Source organism: Sander vitreus, chromosome 2, assembly GCF_031162955.1.
Source record: "Sander vitreus isolate 19-12246 chromosome 2, sanVit1, whole genome shotgun sequence".
Classification (NCBI taxonomy): Eukaryota; Metazoa; Chordata; class Actinopteri; order Perciformes; family Percidae; genus Sander; species Sander vitreus.
In genome coordinates this window covers 10670229-10690342 of record NC_135856.1, presented here as the reverse complement: position 1 = coordinate 10690342, position 20114 = coordinate 10670229, and the positions used below count along the sequence as shown (strand labels likewise).

At 40.9% G+C, this 20114-nt stretch overlaps 2 protein-coding genes across 2 annotated transcripts in view; both read left to right on the top strand.

The window, feature by feature from the left end:
- Positions 1-44: 44 nt before the first annotated feature.
- On the top strand, positions 45-5704 carry as3mt (arsenite methyltransferase). Its single transcript, XM_078276830.1, has 11 exons — positions 45-201; positions 522-570; positions 843-970; positions 1064-1214; positions 1427-1563; positions 1659-1728; positions 1903-1984; positions 2064-2195; positions 3620-3759; positions 3847-3969; positions 4960-5704. Exons 1-11 carry the CDS (start codon positions 185-187, stop codon positions 5065-5067), a joined length of 1137 nt encoding a protein of 378 aa, XP_078132956.1. The 5' UTR covers positions 45-184; the 3' UTR covers positions 5068-5704.
- Positions 5705-6454: 750 nt separating this feature from the next.
- The window catches only part of cnnm2b (cyclin and CBS domain divalent metal cation transport mediator 2b), a 49191-nt gene continuing 35531 nt past the window's right edge, over positions 6455-20114 (top strand). Inside the window, exon 1 of the mRNA XM_078276782.1 lies at positions 6455-8061. Coding sequence (XP_078132908.1) covers positions 6576-8061 — 1486 coding nt within the window. The 5' untranslated portion in view covers positions 6455-6575. The remainder of the gene's footprint in view (positions 8062-20114) is intronic.

Here is a 20114-nt window from a genome sequence, read left to right as displayed (position 1 = left end):
TATTGACTGTAACGTTATGTTACCAGGGTTCAGCTGTGATTTAATTAAGTGAAGGACAGGGTGTGCTATTAAGCAAGAAGTCAACTGTACACTGTTCATTTTGTTCAGAGAGCAAACCACTGTTGAAAGCTTTCATCTAACGTTAACCGGTACAAATTGTGGACTTTTTTTAAAACTCAATGCAATGGCTGAAGAAAACAGGTAAGAACAACCTCAAAACATGCCTCGTAACTTTATTTATCGTATAGTATGTTTATGGAGCATTGGAGCGAGTGGCGTGTGTCAGATTTGAACCTTAGCGTGAGACCGTAACTGTGTTTTTATAGCAACGTTAGTTAGCTACATTAATAACGTACTAGCTAGCCTACATAATAACTTGTAATTGTGAACTTGTGGAATGAAGTGAAGTTGTTACTTTTTTGCTGTAACTAGCCAGCAATGTTGGTTAGCAGTTAGCGTTACAGCTAACAGTAACTAACTAACGTCACATGCCATTTGAATTTAACTTGTCTTTTTTTAAGTGCGTGTGCAAAAGGCTTCGTTGATAGCGCCGTTCACGTGGACGTCAAGGTAATATAACGTGCATCACTTACTGTACACGTTAGTTGGTCGCTAGCCTAGCTCAAGTGCTTTACTTAGCTAAAACACAGGCAATATTATTTAAAACAATGTTACTTAGTTCAGCACTGTTCTTCACTAATGCTTGTCTCGAGGTGAATTCACCGACCCAAGTACAGATTTGAAGTGGCCTATCAACGGTCAAGTTAACATTAACTGATAAGAACCTTTTTGTATGACGAGGAGCAACTATATAGCCAGCTGGCCTTTCTGCACTCAAACAGGAGTATTATGGCAAGGTGCTGAAGAACAACGCAGACCTGAAGAGCAATGCCTGTGTAGCTCCAGCCAAGCCCATCCCTGCCTTCATCCGCCACGCTCTGAAGAAAGTACACCCTGACGTCACTGCCAGGTCACTGGACTGTTACACTGTTGCTTCAGAGTTGTTTACACTGCAACAATCGCTGATTCACAGGTGGTTACAGTGGGTGTCCTTCTCCCTCAGGTACTATGGCTGTGGGCTGGTGGTGCCAGAGTGCTTGGAGGGCTGCAGGATACTGGACCTGGGAAGTGGAAGTGGGAGGGACTGTTACATGCTAAGTCAGCTTGTGGGCGAGAAGGGCCATGTCACTGGGATTGACATGACTGAGGACCAGGTACTGTACATCAGCATCACAGTATGGCTATGGTGCACAGTGTCAGTGATGTATACAAAAAAGTAAAATAAATGTGTGAAGGCTAACTGTCTTGTGAACAATAGCTTTCCTATTCTGGATTTAAAAAGACTAAATTCTGCTCCCCGGTATGTATGTACTTTGGAATTATGTATGCAATTCAGATTCAAATGCAACAGCTTGTTCTCTTCTAGCTTGACATTGCCAGGACATATGTGGACTATCACATGAAAGAGTTTGGCTACAAAAAGCCCAATGTCAGTTTTGTCCAGGGCTACATTGAGGCCCTAACAGAAGCAGGTCTGGAAAACAGCTCATTTGATATCATTATGTACGTATTTCTTGTCACTTTTTCTCTGTTTCTTTTTTGTATTTTAATACTGTGTAATTCTAGAATTGTGTTGAAATGTTGATTTTCTGCCATAGTTCCAACTGTGTGGTGAATCTCTCTCCAGACAAGAAGCGAGTACTGGCGGAAGCCTACAGTGTGCTCAAGGTACACTGCTTTAGAGTTGAGCTTTGGCCTCATTTTCCAATTAAATCTCACAAAACGCAACAAGAATGCTTTGACAAAGGGCACACAAAAAAGTAGGAATCATGAACCATTGAACCTATTAGTCTATTTAGTTTGCATATTAACTACGTACACTGTTTGACTGTTGATCTTTAGGATGGTGGTGAGCTGTACTTCAGTGACGTCTACAGCAGTGGAAGACTAACAGAGGAAATTAAAAACCACAAAGTGCTGTGGGGTGCGTCAAATTAATATCCTTCTGCCATAAAAGCTCCCAGACACGTGCCAGAACTTTACAATTACATTTATCTTGGCAGGTGAGTGTCTTGGTGGAGCACTCTGGTGGAAGGATCTGCTGCAATTGGCTGAAGAAGTGGGCTTCAGCCCACCACGGCTGGTTACAGCCAGCATCATCACTGTCGACAACAAAGAGCTACAGGAAGCTCTGGGTTTGATACTATTTTGTTTTTTATAGGTTACTTATTCATTTACTTTTGTGTATTATATTGTTTGCTTGTTTCTAAAAAAAAATATCTCAGGCTGGGTTACATAAAAAAAACATTCATTTTCAAACGAAATGAAATTGTTGTTGCACCAACATTACAATTTATTTTAAGACGAAACCTGAATTTAAACTCTCTTTAGGACCCTCTCGAAAATGAGATGACACATCTCAAGAGGTATTCCTCGTACAATAAATAAATATCAATAAACAACAATTGCTTTTTTACTTATGTATTTCTGCTTTTTTTTTTTTTTAAGCCAAGATTTATCCAAAACTACATTTATTTTGAAGGCCTTGCACACTCATACAGGTGTTTCCACTTATTCTTGCTAATTAGACTTCTGCTCCCTGACAGGTGCAATAAAGCTTACAGAAGAGTTATGGAGATGTCAAATAAGCATAGTTTGCACACGCCCACACAGAGGTCTAATTAGCTTTAATGAGTGAAAACACCCGTGTGGGTGGACCTTGGGTGTATAGGGCCTTTACGGTTTATGCAGGTGTTAATTGACAGGTCATTTGGTTGAACTTTATGAGTTACTACACATCTACTCTTAAGTCCTGTGGACCCAGTCAAATTCTTGAAAGCAATGTTTTCAGGTCACCAAATATCTACTGGCCCACAAGTTTTCTCAAGAGTTTCATGTACTGCAGTTCAGTTTCAGAGGTTTACCTGGAGCCCACATTTGCAATTCTTAAAGGTCACAAGCCTGTGACCAGCTCCAACATTTCCATTATTTGTTGCATCGTAGAAAGTGTTGTACGTGAACACCAGATGCAATTTTTCTTGCATATATATATATATATATATATATACTTAAAGAGAAAGTTCACCCCAAAATCAAAAATACATCTTTTTTTTCTCTTACCTGTAGTGCTATTTATCAATCTAGGTTGTAGGTGTTGGAGACTTTCTTTCAGCTAAACCCCACCTGCCAACCGCATCACCGCCCAGAAGGAAGCCTCCTCATGGACTAATGGGTAGGAGGAAAATAGTTCCTACATTAAAACTGGTCTGTCTATTATTTTGAGTAACCGGGTCATGATTTCTGGGAAGAGATATTGCTGTTGCGTTTTTAAAATGTATTTCTTGGCGCTTTGAGCACCACAAGCCAAGTGCCATCTAATGTCATTATATTCAAGAGAAGGCAGACATCTTTACGACTGATACACCAACACTGGGCAACTCACTAACAAAAGATTGGTAATAGCACTACAGGCAAGAGGAAATTTGCATTTTGGCGTGAACTGGCCCTTTTCTGTCAGTTGTTAATTGTTCAACAAATATATCACAGAAGACATTATAGATTTTTGTTGAGGTTGACTGGTGCATATATTGACTCTCTCTTACCCGTTCTGGCAATACAGGCGACTATAAGTTTGTCTCTGCCACATACCGCCTGTTCAAGGTCCCTAAAGGCAACATTAAGCCCTGCCAGGTCATATATAACGGGGACATTACAGGAGTAGAAGACAACTTCCAGTTTGACAGTCAGAACACATTCAAGGTCTGTACATGCAGTACAAGAACATCTCGATGTCTTCTGCTCATGCAAGAATGTGCAAATGATATCAGGTGTGGGTGTATTCCACAGGTGGATGAAGTGGTGGAAGTTGATGGAGAGGTGGCCACCATCTTGACCCATTCCAGATTTACGGATGACTTCACTTTCCAGCCACCGGGAGGTACCCGTGAGTCCTGTGGAGTCAAACCTAAGGTCAGTGTTCCAACTAAATTCCTGGATGTGGAAATGTCTTTGTGTGATTTGTCTTTGAGCACTAGAGGTCAGTGTGTTTGTCGTATCAGTTCCAAGTGTGTGACACACCCAGAGAGCCCCACGGTCTACACTGTGCACATAGTCACACGTGCATGTGTGCACCAGAAATGCATGCTGCAAGTTCTTACACACACACACACACACACACACACACACACACACACACACATACCCACTCAAACATACATACGCACACATCCACACGCACAAGGTCAAGCAGCTGTCTTGGAGTCATAACCAGACTGTGGAGTCATGCTGGGGAACCTTGAACAGGAAGGAATGTTCTCTTCTCAGCTAATGGAATACCATCTTATCAGCGCTCATGGTGATTCTGTGCAGACACACACACATACACTACAAACAACACTATATATACTACCCTCATCTTTTAATCACTCATGACATTTTGTTCTGCTATTAAGGGATTTCCATTTTGTTTTTTGTGTTGCAAAGAAGTCAATTGAAAAAAGTGATTTATGTACATTTGTCACTAGGTTTAACCTTTGGACTCTGAAGTGAAATCAGGTTTGCAATACTTTTCTCAGAAACACGTCCAGTTGGTGATTATAGTAATAAAAAGCCTTTGGTCTTGTTATTGAAAGTACAGCTACTGTGAAATGCTGATTTAATGAACAACCAGTGCCTCATAAAAGAGACACTGGTACCAGGTGTAAAGATGCACCGGAGTGCTCCGTGTGCAACAACTTTTTACTCTGCTGTTCTGTTCTATAGAATGTTCAGCATATTACATGGTTTTTAATGCTAAAAAATCTGAAAAAGTGAGAATTCACTTTTTAAACTTTTCTACATTCCTTACAATTGTCTTGGGCGAAACACGCTTATTATGTATGTAATACTTACATAGAACTTTATGTAGGTTAGGTTATGTAAACTCCCTCTGATTTCTACCTTGTTGAACTGTTGATACAGGCAGGCATTGTGGATCCTTTCGAGCTGGTCCATCAGCTGGAGAAACAAAGTCCAGGTTCAGCCACAGGGGGATGCTGCAGCACACAGTCTGCTGCCTGCTGCAAATGATGGTGGGAAGAGCACTGAGAAATACAGGCCCAGCATCATACTGTGTATGCATAATAACAGTAGTTTAAATCTAGTGACTTAATTATGCATTAGGCAATGTCATTATGTTGTGTCTTATTAACATTTGAAATGAGATTTGAGCAATTGAAATGAATCACACATAAACATCAACGTCTTATTGATGTTCTGTGCACACTTCCCTGTCAATCTTGTTCAACTTGAAAAACAGAAAAGACTAACTTAATTTATTCGAATAATAATGTTGCATAAATAAAATTACATTGCCTCCGTATCAAGGCAAGATCCAAATACCCACAAATTCAAAACCTGTACATAATCATAAACAGTTTTGGTGACTACTTCTTATGAGGCTATTTTTTCACATTTGTCTACAATCTTAGACATCTGAATTTCTTATCCATCACATTCACACCATCAGGACTTTTTCCCCATTTGCCTTAATTAAGTACACTACTTCTGATGTAATACCTCTATTCATTTAATTGATTTGTTAGGCAGTAGGTAGGACAGGTTTTGCATTAGTGTTAGCTTCGCAGGCGTTCTAACTAAAATCAGCATTGTTGTGTTCATTATTGTGTTTAATTTCTGTTATAAGACAATAAATATTGTCAGTCAATTAACTAGTACTGGTCACTGATTAATACACAATTACTATGAAACTATATACTGTAGGCAATGGTTCCCAACCTGGATGCCACGACACTCCATGGAGTCCGAAGATAAATCTGAGGGATCAAAGGAGAAAGAAGAAGAACATTTATTTATATATATATATATATATATATATATATATATATATATATATATATATATATATATATATATATTACGTGTGTGTGTATATATTTCTGCTTCACAAAAATTCACATTACTTTTTACAACTTTTCTCTTGTATGTATATACAGTAATGCAATGCAAATATATAAATAGGCCTACCTTAAACATTACCATGTAGGGCTAGTTGAATGAACACCTCTGACAGTCGCAATATAAATGTAACATTATAAAGTAGTATTTATTTATCATAATGTATTGCATTATATTGTATTGGTAATGATGTTACTGTGTCCATCTTTATTGACGTCTCTTTTTTTTTAACAAATACATTTTAATCATTTACATTTGTTATCTCCTGTAGTAGGATACATGTTAAACAAGTCACGAGTAGAGTCCTGCCTGTCTCTTAACATGAGGTGCACTTGTTTTGGAATTTGATTCGCCAAACAGGCTGCGGACGCCCCACCCCGTGGCCAACGGCCCCTCCTTATTGGTCGCCTCTGTCGCCTGTCTCGGGGACATCAAGGGAGGCACGAGTTGGCCCGTAAGCCTGCGTTCGCGAGTCATCAGTGTCGGACACGTAGTGGGAACGAGCAGGTCCCGATGCACAAGTCACGGCAACCCTCGGCGGAGATGAAGGCGGACTCCGACTGGCTCTGATTTTTAAAAGCCCTTTTCATTCAGGAGGTTGGTTGCCAGTGGTTGTCAATATGGCAGAGCCGTCATCCCAAGCACCCACCGCTGCAAAAATGGCGTCACTTAACCGGGTCCGAGCTTTGGCGATGATTTTCTTAACTGTCACTGGCTGTTGTGTCACCCCGACAAGTGGCAAGGAAGGGTCCGAGGAGACCGTCATCATAGGGCTCCGACTGGAGGACACGGACGACATTTCCTTCATGGATAGGGGCTACCTGCGGGTGAGTGAGCGGTCTCGGGTAAAATTAAGGGTGTACGGGCAGAACATCAACAACGAGACCTGGTCCAAAATTTCTTTCACGGAACATGAGCGCAGCCGGACGGTAGGGAGCCTTGACAGCTCCTCGGGGGATAACCAGAGCCAAGAGGACTGGTCCGGCTTGCATCCCTGCGGTATTAGGACTTCGGATATAATTATATTGCCCAACATCATTCTGAATCGAAAGACGTCCGGAATAGTGGAAATTGAGGTCAAACCTCTGCGAAAGACAGAGAGGAGTAAAGCGTATTACCTTTGCATCGCCACCGCAACACCTGCCGTAGCCGGGATGCACGACCTGTGGACGGAGAACACCTGGATCTACCACGATGGGGACGACACCAAAGTGATAGTGGTGGAGGAAAAAAAGTTTCTGCTGCCTTTCTGGCTCCAGGTCATCTTCATCTCCATGTTGCTTTGCCTCTCGGGTATGTTCAGCGGGTTGAACCTGGGGCTCATGGCTCTGGACCCCATGGAGCTCCAGATAGTCCAGAACTGTGGCACGGAAAAGGAAAAGAATTACGCCAAAAAAATAGAGCCGGTCAGGAGCCAAGGGAATTACTTGCTTTGCTCGCTTCTGCTTGGGAACGTGTTGGTGAACACCACGCTGACCATCCTGCTGGATGATATCGCCGGTTCGGGGTTGATTGCGGTGGTCATGTCCACCATTGGAATAGTCATTTTTGGAGAAATCGTGCCACAGGCCATCTGCTCTAGACACGGCCTCGCTGTCGGGGCCAACACCATATTCCTCACTAAGTTCTTCATGCTGCTCACCTTCCCTGCTTCTTACCCGGTGAGCAAGCTGCTTGACTACCTTCTGGGACAGGAGATAGGAACCGTGTACAACCGGGAGAAGCTTCTGGAGATGCTGCGCGTCACGGACCCTTACAACGACCTGGTCAAGGAGGAGCTGAACATCATCCAGGGCGCGCTGGAGCTCAGGACTAAGACCGTGGAGGACGTGATGACGCCGCTGAGAGATTGCTTCATGATCCCCGGGGATGGCACCCTCGACTTTAACACCATGTCCGACCTCATGAAGAGCGGCTACACGCGCATCCCAGTCTATGAGGGCGAGAGGTCAAACATAGTGGATCTGCTCTTTGTCAAGGACCTGGCGTTTGTGGACCCGGATGATTGCACCCCTCTCAAAACCATCACAAAGTTTTACAGCCACCCGTTACATTTTGTATTCAATGACACCAAGTTGGATGCAATGCTGGAGGAGTTTAAAAAAGGTGAGACAACTAGATAGAGTGCACATATTCTCTCATTTATGAACATTATTATTAATCATTTTGATGCCAAATGAAAAGCCCACTAGATAAAGGTGTCAGAGAGCCTCCACATTTTCAGTTTATTCTCTCTCGACCCTCAAGTGACCCTGGATGATGGGTAGACCGGTGAATTACTTCAGGTAGTGTAATACAAGAAGCCACAGCTCAACCCTTAAATCTGCACTGAATGCCTGTGCTTCCCTGTCCATCAAAAGGTCATGATGTGTGAGTGAATCCTAAATGTTTAAAACCTAATCTTCAGGAATAAAAGGGGGAGGAGAATATGTGCCCCCTTAAAGATTTCACACAAAAAAAATCCAGGTAGTGAAGGGAAACAGAGTTGTTTTGGCATTTCTTATCCGGCCTGCCTCAGAAATCACTGAAGCAGCCACATCAGAAGTGAGGTGCACTTGCCACAGCCTCACTGGTCACTTCCTGTAAAGGGGAGGAGGAGGTGTTGTTATCTTTCTCCATCGCTTCCATTCAGTGTTAATGTTCACACAGTTTCTTTCTTTCTCCCTCTCCTCTTGCTTTCCTCCTCTTACATTGCCTTCTCATTCAGTCTTTTTTTTTTTTTTTCTCCCTCTTTCCCCTCTCTCTCTTTCTCTGATTTGTGAATACATTAGGACATGTGGGAATGGTGCAACGGCAGTGCTAAGGTTATCAGGTGGGGGCATCTTGATTGAGAACCTGCTTAAATCCCACTCTACCTCTCTTGTGCTCACATCTGAATGATGGTGGCGATAACTCCTCTTGTCCAGCCCTGGAATGCAGTCGTGTGGATAATGAATAACAGCCTTTATCACTCTCAGCCCCCCATGTGTTGTGTGTATGCGCATGGTGTTTGAGAAACATGTTTACCTCACCAACGGTTTACCTAATAGTTTTGCATAGCCACCCTCCCTCTCTGTTGTTGCCTATTCCTGGCTGTGTGTGTAGATTTGGAGCTAGTCTGTTCTTTATTTATGACCAGATACACAGCTATAGAGGTACCAAGGGTTGGAAATTAGCACCAGCCACGAGCCAAATGTTGGTAAAATAGGCAAGGGGCTACTAGATTTGATTCACTCACCAGCCAAAAACACAATGGTAAGCTGTGAAGTGGTTGGGAGATTTTGGAAAAAAAGTTGTGTGTGTGTGTGTGTGTGTGTTTGTGTGAGTAACCCAGTGATACGTGGGCACACCTGTTCAGCAACTTTTTATTTATCAATACTTAAAATGTGAAGAAAAAAGCATGATTGATGCATTGCATGCTCATTAGAATATTCACTTTACTTTAAGAGGATTAATTGGGAGGAAAATAGAGCAAATCATTGAGCTCCATTACCAGAAATTAGGTGTAGTTCTCCTTGCCAAATTAGCATTAATGATTATGTAATAATCTAGTTAGGGGGGGTTTGTTTGTTTTCATCACAGTTGACTATTTACAGACATGCGCTAGCAGCAAGAAAACATCAATTCCATTGACCTTGTTGATCATTTGTCAGACAAAGAAGGTTCATCAGAATATGAGTGTTACAGAACAGCATTGTGCCATGTTCCGCTACATTATAACAATAACATTATTACCAAATGTGAGCCTTGCTCTCGCCTCACTTATTACTCTAATCCAACATCTGTTAACATCTGATGGCCGACATGTTCTTTTTGAAGTATTATGACTGTTTTTGACCTGTGAGTCAGTGTGATCAAATTGGGTATGAAAAAAGGCAGGTAGGAATAGAAGACATGCCGACAGACACACAGAACGCAACATCATATTTAATTCAGTGACACGTACAATTACATACGTTATATATGTGATAGGTGATTGGTAGCAGTGAGATCTCTGATTGTGGATGCTAAATCTGCTGTGCTGATGCAGGATCAGTGACTAATCACAGTTGACTACATGTTTGTCGTTTGTTTTGAACACATTCTGATTCTAGTATCATGTTCAGAAAAACGGAAGTATGAAGTATGAAATATTTATATTAAAGTTCCACTTCATTACTCTTAAAGTAGGTGCCACGATACACGGTTCTGTTATCTAAATTAATAATGCTAAGCTTTTACTAAATTAACTATGAAACTAATTGTAGCAAGGAAGGTAGTGTGAAATAATATTTGAAAATAGTCTTATAGCCTGTATGGTAGACTTGTAGCCTAGAAATCTAGACGCACCCTAGCGGGAGCAAATATAACTTCCAGCCAGGGTCAGTCTAGTAACTCTCCGATGGCTTGCGAGCTGGAAAAACCAAACTCTGGTCAGGCCAATCATGTCGTGTATAGAGTCGGTGGGCGGGCTTAACATAATGACGGCAGAGTTGCGACGGTTCCGCGTGAATTCCCTGCTACTTGAAAACAAAGAAGATGGCTGCTGCTGCTGCTGGTGAACAGCGGTCTTTCGAATCGGCTTTGGCCGTGACTCTGGAAGACTTGGAGTTAAGCTTTTCTTTGAGAAAAGAACAAAGAACGGCGCTGAAGTCATTCTTAAAAAAGGAAGATGTGTTCAGAGTTTTGCCAACCGGAATACGGCAAGAGTTTAATCTATCAACTAGGGTTGCTCTGGTTGGTTGTAGCACTATCCTATTGCGTGCAGAGGGAATTTGAAAGACAACCGTTTGTCCCGCCCCTCGGATTGAGCCCTGCCAATGGTGAGTTCCCAGACCCAACATCTTGATGTGGGTCTGGGGCTAGTAGACTTGAGCTTCATTCACAAGGCTAGTAGACTTGAGCTTCATTCACAAAATCAGTTTTTAGACACTCATCAGTTTGCATCCAGGTTGTTTTGGTTTGGAACGTGTGTGTGCCCCTTCTGCCCTCTCCACTTGCCCTGGTGCATCAAGTCCCATCCCCTCTTGCTAGAGCTACGGTACATATTTCACATTAATATTTACTTTTGTGGGTCCGGGCACAGAACTTAATTCTAAAGTAGACATGTGTTACATGTCTACATTGGAGTTAATGTTGTCAGTCTTCCAGCTTTGTGCATACTTGTGTTTGAAATCCTTTACAGTGAACTTGGGCATAAATGTGGGGTTCTGTAGCTATGTGTATAATGCAATCAAGGTGTTTACCTGTATCAGATATACAGCATATTGTTATATAATGATATCAAAACTTTTAGTCATGATTTTCATCATACCAGTTTAGTCAGTTTTAGGTCATTTGGCTCTAATGCTATTCTGACACTTGTTGACTAATAGCCTTAATTGTTAATCTGCATAGTTATAGTTCATATAAAACCCATACAGAGTGTAACACTGTCAAGTTCAAATCAACTGACACCTGAGATACTTAAAATGTTGGCAACAGCTTCCATTGTGGGCTCAGGTGTATCTGTTTACTAAAAAAAGACAAAACACAGCAGGTTCACATTATGTTGCCAACAGAGTTCATCATATAGGTCCAGTCCAGGTGTGTAGTGGCTGAGGCAGAGTGTTTCTGCAGCTGGCCCTGCGCCAGAGGGAATTCGCCTCCAGCCTCTCATGGAAGTCATAAGCAACTGTTGTAGGGAGGGCTGTGGGGTCAAAGTTTCCCGTCAATCTGGCTCTGTTCTCAGCGCACACTCAGTTCAAAGTGCTTTGTATTGTAAGTCATTGTTAATTAATTTGATTCCGCTTGCGGAGCTGCATAGTCGTCTGTTACCAAAAAAGAAGAAAAAAAAAAACGCAAGACGCTCATATTAGAGACCTTGTTGTAGCATTGAATAGAAACTTTCTGGCGAGGTGTTTTCTCCTTTGCAGCAACAATACATAATTCACTGTAATACCATTTTTCCCCCTACTCATTAAGGTGTTCATACAATCTGCTCAGAAATCACACTGAATTTATATTTCCCTAAAACAAAAAGGAAAATATGAATTGGTCAACAGTAAGGATGGTAAAGCGAGAGCTTTAAATATTGAATTTGCTTAACATTTTCTATGTCGTGAAAAGAGAGTGCTGATCCCAACTGTGCGCACAGGCTTAGGTCCTAGGTTAAGGGTTACAGTCAGATTCATGCACAAGCTTTTTAATTCAGGCAGACACCCCTGTGGAAACTTCTGACCCTTTCATTAATTGCTCTCCGTCTGCGATTGCAACAATTACTGTCATCCAGGAGCTGCTTGTCAAGCTGCAGGTTTACCGGTTAATGAGTGGGTCAGTGTGTGCCGTTTTGGGACCAAACCAAGCAGTTGAGTCAGAAACAGGAATTCAGCTGCCTTTCTGACTTTGAGTTATAATCCTGAAAGTGAAAGTTATTCACTCACTCACTCACTCACATGCAGTGTAACCAGCCTTGTGAGATTAGGAAGAATCTGCTGTATGGATGATTGGAGAGATCAAATCAGGTTATGTGTGCTTTTTTCTTCTGGGGAAGGCAGGCCACTTGCCTACCTTGAATATGGGAGTCTTGATGGGGGACTGTCTTGTACTTGCCAACAGAGGCAAGGAAAACCTTTTTCCCCACTTGTCTCTCTGCTTTGCTTATAACGGACACACAGACACAAACTTTGAAAAGTTCTTCTCATCTCTAACTTGTAAACTTGGTGTCTAAATTGACGTAGTTACACTGCTTATTCCATTTAAAGCTACCAATTTAAGTTCTGTTTTTATGTATGTTAACAATACTCCCGCCTCATGGTAAATGACCAAAATGTTAGCCTACTGTCTGTTTTGTTATCCGTTCAGCTAGTGTCTCATAGCCCAGGGTATACATGCTCCACTGTTTGAGAGTAAAGTCCCCAGTGTAAAAGAGCCTACATGAGGCCTCGCACGTCTTAAACTAGTTCTCCGATCGCTGCAATATAGGCCAATCTATGCTTAATTCAGATTCAACAGCCTTCACGGTCTCTTTGCTCAGTACTTTGTCTTCAAGTGAAACTCTTTACTCTGTTGGGCTTGTTGAAATACTGACAGGAGTTTTGTGGTTTGCTTCAAATGCTGCTGTTCTTTCTGGGTGTTTATGCAGAGTGTATCATAGCAAATGTCTAGAAATTGTGTGTGTGTGCCTGGTAACCCTTGGTGCTAATGCTGCAACAAGTGTTGGGATTAAATGGCATCATGTTGGTAAGAACACTTAATGTTTCTTGATGAGGGACACCCCTTTGAACTCAGCAAGACTTCTCCTGCCAGCCGCTCACTTTATCAGAACTAATTACCTCGAATGAAAAGTTGTCTGCATTTCACTATAATTTGTGTCACAGGAGATGGCTTTAGTAGTCGATTTTTATTTTCTCGTATGGAATATAATTTAAGTTTGTGTCAAATACAGCGTAATTAACACATTAACACGTGCTGTCAATTTAAAAAGCGCATATTATTTTCATCTAAATACTGTACGTTTTAAAATCACATCTGCTTCCTGCTCATTTGTCCATTCACCTGTGCTGTCTTTTGTTCATGAACACTTTGTTGTTGTTGCTGTTGATCTTTTTTTCTTCTCTATAATAAGCACCTGCATATTATTTAAGTAAGTGTTTGAGTTTTCATGTAAGCCCTTTGACAACACTTTTTGAGAGAAGGCAAAAACAGGTTTCTACAACAGAGAAACCTGTTGCATGGTAACTTTTCCTCTATTGGACTCTTGATTTACAATTTAAAGGACCACAAGCTGTTTTGCATGTTTTAGCCCATTATACCACAACTCATGAATACTTTATATTACTGTCAACAGTTTTTTTCAAAGCATAGTTTTGCGAGACTTGAAACCTTCTGGAAGCAGAGTAGGTGATCCATCACAGTTACATTTCATTGTCTTTTTGTCACAGGCTAATGTCATAACGTATTTTGTCACTTAGCAGTAGCAGAACCAGCTGAAAACAACATGGACATAGTACACTCTATAAAGTTGTTATGGCAAACAATTTTCTATTTACGCATCCAGCAGCCATGTGGTGACGTTATAATTCAGTTGGAGTAATTTGTGTAAATCAATATTCAATCTCTTTTTATCACCCAGAGTTGGATGATAATCTCTTCTCCACGTTACTCATAGTTATTTGATTGGACATTTATATATTAAGTAATATAATAAGTGCAGTTTTCTGGAGTTTCCAGGACTTATTTGCGTCACTCCAGTTGAAATACAACCAACCAAACTGACATGATCTATTCACAACATGTTTGGCTATTGTTTTCCTTCTTGGTTTGTTTTTCGTTTTGCAACTTGATATATGAATTAATACACGTTTGACTTTTGGTGATTTAGATGCTGTCTGGATTGAACTCTTGCGTTTGTTGTGTTAGAAGACTGGCTTTTGAATTGGCCTACATTCTTCAGATTCTGGTACATGCGATAGGCTTTTAAGACCCGATTAGTACAACAGTTGAGGAGTGTGAATCTAGGCGCAGTGCATTCACAAAGCCTGTCTGATCTGGCATTATGACTTTTACTTTACATGTATTTTCTCCTGGGCATCCATATATCATTATATCTTACACAAAAACACCATGGATTTGCTATTTGGTGATGTGTATGCTCAAGAGAAAATGTTTGCTGTGTGTGTAGTCAAGTCTTCAGATAGGCTTTGCCATTATGTGGTGCTACCATAGGCTGTATAAAATAGGGTGCTGCTACTCTACATCTCCTGCGTTTGTTGTTCACCATACAAACAACTGTGTCAGTGTCAGCTTCCTACGTTTGACATTAGTTGGAAAATGCTTCAACCTCCCAATTCGCCCCACTCGGCAAACCTGTGTGAAGCCAACAAAAGGTACAATATAAAATACAACTTGCTACTGTCTAAAAATAAATCACAACAAGGTCCCTGTTGCCTTGAAGATGACATTTTATGAAACCTTCCTTTGAAGAGCAAATTGTGTGAATTTCTTTCATGGAAGACTTTTGATCTAAACTTCTGTGATCTGGCCTCCCTGACTCTGTACGGCAATAGTGATGTATCAAAAGACTGCTTATAGTAGAGGTACAATGGGTTGCTGCTATGAATGTCTACTGAGATGGAGCCAGTTCAGAGTAGCCCCATACTGTACCCAGGACATGAATAGGATAAATGTGAAGCCCTTCTTGTTACAGGTATACAGGTCTTTCTGTATTACTACGGTCTCTTTTGGTCCACGGAAATCGTCAACAGTGTAATGTATCGTCTATATTGGGCAAATTTCAAAGGCTGTTTTTGTTTTTTTTCCAACACAGTTGTACATGTCGGTCCACATCTGTTCTTCTTAATAACTTGACCGTAGACTCATTAGCGACTCATTTCATTTCGGGTAGCCTCTAATGATGCCTATTCCTGAAGAAAGGCTTTGGTATGTTTAGTGTTGTGGATGTAGTTAAGGAGCCGAGTCTGCTTCCAGCACATGTTGCCAAGGATCTGTAGCCATGCACTACTGAGGAAAAATTGTTATTACGCAATCTAGAATGCAACCACCCCCATGTTCCTTTTAATAAGCTGTTTCCCAAAACAGAGATCACACTGGACCTGTTTGGGTTTTCTTTTCTTTTTTAAGGGGCCAAGGCGTTAACAGATCATTTAGACTTTATAGTTGACCTGATAAGAGAGCTATAACCAAACAGCAGACTAAGACTGAGAAATATTGTTCATGCCAACTCACACATCCTATTTAATTGAATGTCAAATGAGCTTCTTTGAGTTGTCCATATTGATCACGTAACAGGTTCAGTTCTTGGTGTTGTTATCGCAAGTGTTTTGAGACCCTTGTTGATGTCAACAGTGTTGATTGAATGGTCCAATGCAATCGAGGATTAAATGACAGATCTCATTACTCTAAAGGGAAACACAATTAAGTATTCAATGAAAGGTAATTCAAGACCATTTAATCGGTGTTGTGAACATCAAAAACTCTCTCCCAGAGCTAAAAAAAAAAAAAAAAAAAACTTCAAAAATTTGAATTTTGCATTCAGTGGCAGAGCTTGTCTCGCTAAAGGACATAAAATAAAGATGAATTCAGATTTTACCTTTGTAAATCTTTGTCCTGTCCTTCGTAAAAAGCCATTTTCAAATAAGTTTTTTTGGACTGCACTTATGTCTTTGAGATATTATCGTGGTAATGGCGGTGTTGTGCGCTATGTCATTCTCATGAAATGAAGGGAAATTGCTGCTATTAGTGGCACTGTGGGATGATTCGGAGGAGGGAGAAGAATGATGATGATGATGATGATGATGATGTTTACTGTGTTGCAGTGTAGTAACAGTCTGTCACATTGATTATGTGACTGAGCTGCAGAGGTACAGTGCAGTAGTGAAACAAGGAGGTAGTGATATTGTTTGAAAATCATCCATTTCGATTTACTGGCTTCTCTTTGACACCTTCCGAGTCTCGGATATACACTAAAGCTGCTGCTATCAATCAAACACTGGATGTTTATTCCTTAAACCCAAGCACTCCTTTCCTCCCACAGTTAGTTTTCTCCGCATTTGCACTTATATGTATGTACCCACGACTATATTTTTTTATGTAGTTTCTGTCTAACTTTGGGTTGAGGAAAAGGAAAACTGAGGCCCTTTCAGGCTGTGCCTCAGAGAGGAACAGAGAGCCCTCCAGCTTGGTCAGCCTAGTAACCAGGCTCTGTGCAGCACACTCAGGGAAGCAGAGCCACTTGCTTGTGCAGCAAGCGGTCCCATCCCCCTCCTCCCGCATTCCCTCTCTCCCTCTTCTCTCCATATTGTCCTCTTGCCCATTTCCCTCAGTGTTATAAATTACAAACGACACAAACCTCCAGGCCTAATGCCCTACCATGGACGCCTTCCAAGCTGCACTTTTTGGAGAGCCAAGAGGCTGGCTTCATTGATAACACCGGGCACACTGTCCGTCTCTCCATTTACTGGCAGGAGGAAAAGCCCAAGACGGGCCCTTCACAGGCCCGAAAGACACCAGCGCTTTTTACAATCAGCTGATGGAGCCTACTTTTGTGAGACTTCAGCAGTGCTAGTGTTTAATTTCAGCTGGCCATGCAAAACACGTCAATAATAAATAAAACGACAAAAAAGAACTGGCCATCAACACTTTAGACTTTTTCTCTTACATGAATCCTAATGATTTCATTACTATTTAAACGTTTATGGATTTTAGATGACGGTTGAAATCTAAACATTTTTTGGGACATATGGAAGTCCCTCACACCACTGGGTTGGTTTGTGAGAAATTGGTACCAGCCACTCGTAAGTATTTATTAGCAAAAGCCAATGGGTCATAAAAGTACATGTGTCCATTTCATGCCCTCACACTGCCAAGGAACTATTAAAGGTGGAATCCACCTAAGACCACAATTGATAATAAGTTAAGTGTCCTATCCTACTTCTACATAAAGCCCGTTTGAAAGCAAATGGCTGACATGAAAACTAAGGCTCAGTCATTGATTAAAATTTAAAATGAAACAACCTTGACTTTTCTGACCCAATTAAGATGTCTTTCTTAGATGTGACACAGATAGGACATGTGTTATGTAAGTGTAAACAGGGAAAAAGCAAACATCCATATGCAGAAATAAACCAGATTGAAACCAGGTATCTGCCTATGCAGCTTTGTTGTTAAATGCACAGATGCATTTTTAGGTCATTCAGTTCTCTTCGTATGCCTGAACTTTTTCCCTCTCTGGTTTCTCCCGGCTAACAGCAAGGGGGGAAACTGCTAGTAGAGCCCCACTATGGTCTGCAGGCCCCTGCCACTGCTCCAGCTGACCCTAAAGATCCAGGCTCCAAGCCTTAGCCCCATCCACAGCTGACCCTCCAGCTTCAATTATTATTCCTGTCCTGTTTGCATCCATTGCAGATGATTTTGCTGTGCACACATAGTATTTTAGTGAGTATAAGTAAGTCTTGATGTCCTGATTGCTTGCTTCAGGTGACAGCTGTCAGTGTATTGACTTCATGGTTCCAAAAACTTTGGAATAGCTGTTCTATTTTTCTAAGTTTGAAGCAACATGTTATTTTTATGAGTAATGGTTAATTAGTAATCAGCTGGGACTTCATGTTGAGATAAACCATGAGTATGGCCATTTTAGTCTCACAGGGTCAATATTTTAATAGTTTGAGCAGAGTTATTGCAGATAAGGAGTATGGTGTTGATTGGTTTAAAGCTGTGCACATGCCTAAGATTTTGATAAACCTTTACAGCTCTTCTACACTAAGATTTAACTACTAAATGATCCGTAAAAGTGTTAATATATTACTAACATGGCTTTAAGCTACAGTTTTTGAAGGTGAGAACTAAAATCAGTGTCACATCAGTAAGTCTGCAGCCAGCCATGCACCATGCAATGCCATAACAAAGTCATCATTTGAACAGGGAGTGCATGAGCTTTAACCACGGTACTGTTTTTTTTTTTAACTCATGCAGCCCCAAGTGCTTCACATAGCAACATTTAACAACAACAACAACAACACAAATACAAATTAAAACAAAACAAAGATAAACATTTTAGATTTAACCAAAAGTGATATTTCCACTGGAGTGCATATTTATATAAAAACAGGATCATATTTTTTTCTCATCCTGATGATTTGTGTAGCCAGTATTGTAATAAAAACAACACAAGATGCAGGACGATCGTGCAGGTTGTACGTTTTCCTCAACAACCCACATTCTCAAAGCTTATTGCACAAAGCATGGGAGCCTTTTTATAGAGTACTTAGCTCATTCTAGCTTTAAGGATTTCGCTCCGGCTAATTGTTTTTATTGAGGTATTAATTATGAGTTTTAAAGCTGCAAGTACTTGGTGCCAAAAAATGCGTGGTTTCAGGTATTTAATTAGCTTGCTCTTTCTGTGTCACAAGTGAAGAGTGCGTCAAATGATTCAGCTGCAGTAGTGACAGTGCTTTGGGACGTATTGCTGCTGATGTTTTTGATATTCACTCCTACAGTTTATTGTTAGAAGAAGCCCTGAAGAAGGCCGTTTGTGCTACTGCGTGGGTTGTTTCTTAGCTCTATTATAACATGTACACATGTGTGTAAAAGTAATTTCTTCATGAAATAGCCATCTAAATAAAGGCTTTTCAACTTGTATGCCAGTAGAGTGCCTTGGACCTTTTTGTTTTTCTTTTTTGAACTTATTGTTAGAAGTGTTGTAAAAACAAACATGCCATTTTAAACATTTCAGCCATTTATTACACCTTTATGCAGTATCACACTTCTACTCTTCTACACTACTACTGTATGGGGTTGCAAAGGATTAAGCACAATAAGAGTTGACTTATCAAGTTATTTGATTAAATTTATATAGCGCTTTTATCCAAAGAACTTTAAATGTGCCTTTTATTCACCTATTCTCACACACACACACACACACACATCATAGCTGAGGATCGAACCGCCAACCCTGTGATTAGTGGACGATCCGCTCAAATGATCAACAGCTTACTGCACACACAATTTGCAGCAGTTATTTCTTCTTTCAAAAGTTACTTAGTCTTAGTCTTGGTGTCAAGATGTGTTTAGCAAGTTGAAGATATGACAGGAAAGCTGACCACAGATCCTCTAAAACTAAATGATATTTTAAAAAGATACTATTTTGATTTGTATAATTCAGAATCATTTAAAGACACATCACTTTTCTTGAATTATTTTGATAAAATACAAGTTCCTACCCTCTCTGCTGATCAAAAAGAGCAATTAGATCAACCGCTGGGCCTTGAAGAGGTTACCTTTGCCATCTCTGCAAAGCAAAACGGGAAGACTCTAGGGCCAGATGGCTTCCCCATTGATTTTTATAAGAAATTCTCTGGTCAGCTAGCCCCCCTGTTGTTAGATATGTTTAACCACTCCTTATCCCAAGGTAAATTGCCAAGATCCCTTACTGAAGCATCTATTACACTTTTGCTGAAACCTGGTAGGGATGCGTCTAAATGTGGTTCATACCGACCTGTATCGCTGTTAAATTCTGATGTTAAAATACTCTCTAAACTGTTAGCGATGCGATTAGAGGCACCCTTGCCATGCCTGATCTCCACCGACCAGACGGGCTTCATTAGAGGGCGGTATTTATTTTCTAATGTGCGACGTCTTTTAAATGTACTTTACAGCCCTTCACCTAATGTTGTACCAGAAGTTGTGGTTTCATTAGACGCAGA

Coding starts and splice junctions, on each gene's coding strand:
- as3mt (XM_078276830.1), top strand. Junction 571..842: donor CCGTTCACGTGGACGTCAAG/GTAATATAACGT, acceptor GCACTCAAACAG/GAGTATTATGGCAAGGTGCT. Junction 1,564..1,658: donor AGCTCATTTGATATCATTAT/GTACGTATTTCT, acceptor TTTCTGCCATAG/TTCCAACTGTGTGGTGAATC.